General features: G+C 55.4%; 1 protein-coding gene across 2 annotated transcripts; it reads left to right on the forward strand.

Annotated features, from left to right (window-relative positions):
- Window positions 1-3,285: 3,285 nt before the first annotated feature.
- LOC123409325 (beta-amylase 1, chloroplastic-like) lies at window positions 3,286-5,178 on the forward strand. Of its 2 annotated transcripts, none has more exons than XM_045102263.1 (4): window positions 3,286-3,731; window positions 3,816-4,026; window positions 4,113-4,223; window positions 4,297-5,178. In XM_045102263.1, exons 1-4 carry the CDS (start codon window positions 3,394-3,396, stop codon window positions 4,981-4,983), a joined length of 1,347 nt encoding a protein of 448 aa, XP_044958198.1. In that variant the 5' UTR covers window positions 3,286-3,393; the 3' UTR covers window positions 4,984-5,178. The 2 variants fall into 2 exon arrangements, with proteins under 2 accessions (XP_044958198.1, XP_044958202.1); XM_045102267.1 differs by having other exon boundaries at window positions 4,311-5,178.
- Window positions 5,179-5,512: the final 334 nt, after the last annotated feature.

Here is a 5,512-nt window from a genome sequence, read left to right on the forward strand (position 1 = left end):
GTTGCTGAAACATGATTGACGTATGATGATAAATTTGCAACATGAAGTATGTATCTGAAAGTATCGTTATTTGATTTATCGGTTTTGCAAAATCTCACATGCCTGATTTTTTTTGTGTTAGTCACTTTTTGCTTTGCATGAGGCCGAATGTGGGGACGGCGATGCTGAGCCGTGTAGGAGTGGGAGCCAGCGGGAGCGAGTCCGAAACTTAACAGCGGGAGGGGTAACGCGGCGATGGGGGGATGTTGAGGGGAGGTCGAGGCTGCGAGCAAGCGGAAAGTAGGAGGAACCGTCGCGGGAGAGGGGGGAACGGTGTGGGAGGAATATGAACATTTGGTGGCTTGCTCCTAAGAGCATCTCCAACAACCGCGTTAAACTAGCGCAGCGCTGCAAATTAGGCCGTTTTAGCGCGCGCGCGATGCGGCGGGAGGCTCCAGCGGGCACGCAAAAACCGCGCGCGCACTATAACAAGTTGGGCGCGCGGTCAGATACACTATCCCGCGCGGTGTATTTGGGGCGTCCGCTTCCGCGCGCGGCACACTCGAGCGCTCGCGCCGCACTCTCTCCTCTCCTCCTCCTACGCACCACGCGCGCCGGCGCCGGCGCCCTGCCACCCATGGACGCGCACACCGTCACCCCGCTCACCCCGTTGTACAGCCGCGACCCCCCCCCCCCCCCCCGTCGCCGCCGCCGGAAACCCTAGCGCGGGGAGCGTTGGCGTCGCCACCGTCGGAGCTCCGCTGAGCGTCGGCCTCGCACGCAACCTCTTCTTGCCGTCGTGGATGACCACGGCGACGGGTGGCGTCGCGCCGGCGCCGTCCCGTGTCGCCGCCGCACCGTCGAAGCTCCCCAATGCGGCGCGGCCGAAGAAGGGAAAAACATCCACGAAGAAGAACAAGGCGGCGAACGGCTCCGACAGCTCGAAGGCGAGGGGAAAGAAGCTTGCAGGGCGTTCGACGGGCGCGGCGGCTACCGAAGCGCCGGCGAGCTCACTCGTTGAGCCGGCCACCGGCGCGCACCACGTGTTCGACGAAATGCCCCCAAGGTGAAAAAAATTCTAACTTTTATTTTCTTGTTATTTTTTCAATGCATCATCACATATAGATAGCTTATTTGCATTGTTCAAAAAAACTTTATAGTCTCAACGATGATGCATAATGTCAACTATGGGTGTTGGGTCCAACAATTCGCATTGGTCTCAAACCAATGGCATCCATTTCGAAGACCATGAGTTTGAGGTGGACGAGGAGGGTGAGGGCATTGTCGACGCGCCGAAAGGAAGAGCGGGCAATTACACCACCAACGATGACAAGTTACTATGCAATACTTGGTTGCAAGTGTCGAGGGATCCATCCGTTGGAGGTGATCAAAGTAGAGATGCTTATTGGGGGCGAATGAAAGAACACTTCGATGCTCACACACATTCCCATGAAGATGCCGTTGAAGATCTTGCCAACACCATCGGAGTTTTACGTGATGCGGTGCGTGATGAGGTTAGGGAGGAAGATTCATCTTCGGAGGCGGAAGAATCGTCTTCGGAAGATGAGGACGAAGACGAGGAAGATGATTGATGTGTCTTTCATTTATGTCTTGAACTTTAGTTTGCATTTTGAACTTGGTTGGATGAACTTGTGGGCATGAACTTTTATTCATCAACTTGTTTGTGTCAAATTTCACATGTTCATTGCATTTTGATGAATGTTTCAAACTCATTTTGTGTCCAAAATGCCATATATGTTAAAATGCCCGGCGAGTCGCGCGCGCTGTATTTTTGCGCGCTGCTGGAGCGGCGCGCGCGCTGCATTTTAGCGCGGCTGCTGGAGCCAGCGCTGCGCGCCGCGCCAAACCAGGCGATGGGCGCGCGACAACTCAGTTTTTTGCGTGCGGCGCGTTCGGTGCCTGTTGGAGATGCTCTAAATGTTGGATATTCATCTGATGGTCAAAAATAGAAGTGGGAGTTCGGGGCAGCGAGCAAGCGAAAAGTAGGAGGAATAGTCTCGAGAGGGAGAAAATTGGCTATTTGCCATTTTCGATACGGGGCTTCGTAAAATTGCCACTTTTAACATTGAATTCGTAAAAATGCCACCCAACTCGTGTGCATTTTGATTAAGAAGCCATTTCGCCTTTTTCCATTGATTTTCTTTTTCTTTTCCATTTTCTGACACCTGAAAGAACCAAAGTACCCCTGGTGATATCTACTGCTATCTTCACGTATTTAGCATCAGATAAGAGCGCTTAAAGCGGATGAGTTCGTGCTTGCCGCATCCCTGATCGCCTGCACGTCTTGCTTCAATCGCTGGACACTGCCGACCACCACTGTTGCTAACCCACGCCTTTGCACACCATCGTGGCTCGCCATCTTAGCTGGACCATGCCCATGTGAGGTACCACCGGTTGCCGTAGTTGCTAGCCCACGCCTGCGCGCAGCATCGCGGCTCGCCGCCCTAACTTGACCATGCCTGTGTGAGCAACCGCTGCTCGCCCTTGTCGAGATGATGCCTGCACCCTGCAGCTCGTCGACGGTGCTCGTCCTTGTCGCGTTGATGCTTGCAGCTCGCCGTCGGTGCTCGTCCACGTCTGCACGGACCGGTGCAGCCTGGCAGATGCCTGTGCGCGAGCCACCGCCTCTCGTCGCCGCTGCTCGCCCACGCCTATATGCGCGCCAGCGCAGCTTGCCCTCTTGACGTGTTGGCAGCAGCAGTTGCAGGAGGAGATGGACGTGCATGCAAGTTGTGAAGATAGATAATGCAAGCAATCTGACGACAAGGATGTGCTAGCCACTAGCAATCCATCCAAACCAGGCCACAAACACATCGGGTAAGGCTGTAAGATATAAGGGCACTTTGGTCCTTTCAGCTGCCAGAAAATGGAAAAAAAAGGAAGAATGGCATGTTAATCAAAGTGCCCACGAGCTGGATGGCATTTTTCCGAAGCCAATGTTGACAGTGGCAGTTTTGCGAAGCCCGGTATTGAAAATGGCGAATAACCGATTTTCTCGAGAGGAGAGAGGGGGAAGACGGTGTGGGAGGAATATGAACATTTGGTGGCTTACTCCTAAATGTTGGATATTGATCTGATGGTCAAAAAATGGAAGTGACTGGCATGAGAAGGTTTTTTAGGTATAGATGTTCCTTTAATTCATTTATCATAATTTGTCCTTAGCAACGTACGGGCAATTTACTAGTCAATGATGATGTAAAAAAAAAACTTTTTTCGGCATCGGCCCTGCTGTGAAATCAGTTCTCTAAAATCTGACGGACGTGAGATAATATTTTGGAGAAAAAACTGAAGCATAAAGGAGCAAAGTCAATGACCGCACGCAAAGAAGCACTTTGAGATTTGTCAACCAGATCACCAAATCAACACTTTTGCGCCTTGCTTGCGTGCGAGGCGATGGCCGAGAGCGCCGCCGCGGCCGGGCAATCATCCTCGGTGAGGAAGTCTGGGGTGCCGGTGTTCGTGATGATGCCGCTGGACACGGTGAAGACGTGCTGCGGGAGCGGTCTGAACCACCGGAGGACCATGGCGCGGGATCTGGCGGCTCTCAAGAGCTCGGGCGTGGAGGGAGTCATGGTGGACGTGTGGTGGGGCGTCGTGGAGGGCGAGGAGTCGGGGCTGTACAATTTCGAAGGGTACATGAAGCTCGTCGAGATGGCGCGCGATGCCAAGCTCAAGGTGCAGGCCGTCATGTCCTTCCACCAGTGCGGCGGCAACGTCGGTGACACCGTCAAGTGAGGCCATTTCGTCCGATCCCCTTCTTTCTTTTTGTGCGGCGTTTGTGACATTTGGGTGCTCGTCTTCGTCGGTGATGGCAGCATCCCGCTGCCGCGGTGGGTGGTGGAGGAGATGGACAAAGACCAGGACCTCGCCTACACTGACCAATGCGGACGCCGCAGCTACGAGTACGTGTCGCTCGGCTGCGACGACGTGCCCGTCCTCGACGGACGCACGCCCATCCGGTGCTACACCGACTTCATGCGCGCCTTCCGCGACCACTTGGCCGGCTTCCTCGGGGACACCATCGTCGTAAGTCCCACGCAGTTGATTCAGATTTCTCTTGTTTTCGTAGTTGCCGTCTTGCCGGCGCCAATATTCCCTGTGCCGGCGTGCAGGAAGTCCAAGTCGGCATGGGCCCGGCGGGCGAGCTACGGTACCCGTCGTACCCGGAGAGCGAGGGGACCTGGAAATTCCCCGGCATCGGCGCCTTCCAGTGCTACGACAAGGTATTCCAGCTCCGGTTGAATTCAAATGGTGAGCCTGCCTGTATCTCGAATTTGTTTTGACATTTTGTTGCAGTATTTGCTGAACAGCCTGAGGATGGCAGCGGTGGCGGCGGGAAATCCGGACTGGGGCCTGGGTGGGCCGACGGACGCCGGCGGCTACAACAGCCGGCCGGACGACACGGACTTCTTCCGGCAGGACGGTGGCGGCTGGGATTCCGAGTACGGCCAGTTCTTCATGTCGTGGTACTCGCGGATGCTCATCGAGCACGGCGACCGCGTTCTGTCCGGCGCGGCGTCCGTGTTCGGCCACGAGCCCGGGGTCCGTCTGTCGGTCAAGGTCGCCGGCATCCACTGGCACCACGGCACGGAGTCGCACGCGCCCGAGCTCACGGCCGGGTACTACAACACGCGGCGCCGCGACGGGTACCTCCCGATCGCGAGCATGCTGGGCCGCCACGGCGCCGTGCTCAACTTCACCTGCGTGGAGATGCGCGACGAGGAGCAGCCACGGGACGCGCGGTGCATGCCCGAGGGCCTGGTGCGGCGTGTGGCCGCGGCCGCCCGCGGGGCCGGCGTCGGCCTGGCCGGTGAGAACGCGCTGCCCCGGTATGACGATGCGGCGTATGACCAGGTGCTGGTCACGGCTCGGGAGGAGCGGATGGTGGCGTTCACGTACCTCCGCATGGGCTCCGACCTGTTCCAGCCCGACAACTGGCGCCGGTTCGCGGCGTTCGTGACGCGGATGAGCGAAGCCGGCTAGTCCTCCTCGGCGCTGCCTTCCGGTAGGCTCACGCTCGGCGTCCACTGCGACGATGTTGCACGTCTTTTTTTTTTAAAGTTCAATTTAAACCTTGATTTTGTATTGAATTAAAATCTCGATCAATTACATCATAAACTATGCATTCGTGGTGTAAATCAAACCTGACATCGTGTCAATAGCTCGGATTCGTGTAAACGGTACATTTTAATTTTTTTTGTTCAAAAAATAATTCGTTTGGTGGGCTGGTCCGTTCTCTAGGCATCAGCGCAGCCAAGGCGTACACCACCAGCAACTCGCAGTTCGACCACGCTCGAGGGAGTTTTCGCACACCGCTCTTCCATTGACGCAAGCACCAGCTACACACCCGTCGCTAATCACTGATGAACTCCTTGGCAGTTTGTAGGAGTGTTGTGTCCAAGTGGACAATTCATACAGTATATAGCAGTTAATTAACCAAAGAGTACGAATTATCACTGATGGGCAGCATATGGACAAAAATACATCGGTTCACGCAGTCAATTAACCAAAG

Source organism: Hordeum vulgare, chromosome 1H, assembly GCF_904849725.1.
Source record: "Hordeum vulgare subsp. vulgare chromosome 1H, MorexV3_pseudomolecules_assembly, whole genome shotgun sequence".
NCBI lineage: Eukaryota > Viridiplantae > Streptophyta > Magnoliopsida > Poales > Poaceae > Hordeum > Hordeum vulgare.

Coding starts and splice junctions, on each gene's coding strand:
- LOC123409325 (XM_045102263.1), top strand. CDS start 3,394: ATGGCCGAGAGCGCCGCCGCGGCCGGGCAATCATCCTCGGTGAGGAAG. Junction 3,732..3,815: donor AACGTCGGTGACACCGTCAA/GTGAGGCCATTT, acceptor CGGTGATGGCAG/CATCCCGCTGCCGCGGTGGG. Junction 4,027..4,112: donor TCCTCGGGGACACCATCGTC/GTAAGTCCCACG, acceptor GCCGGCGTGCAG/GAAGTCCAAGTCGGCATGGG.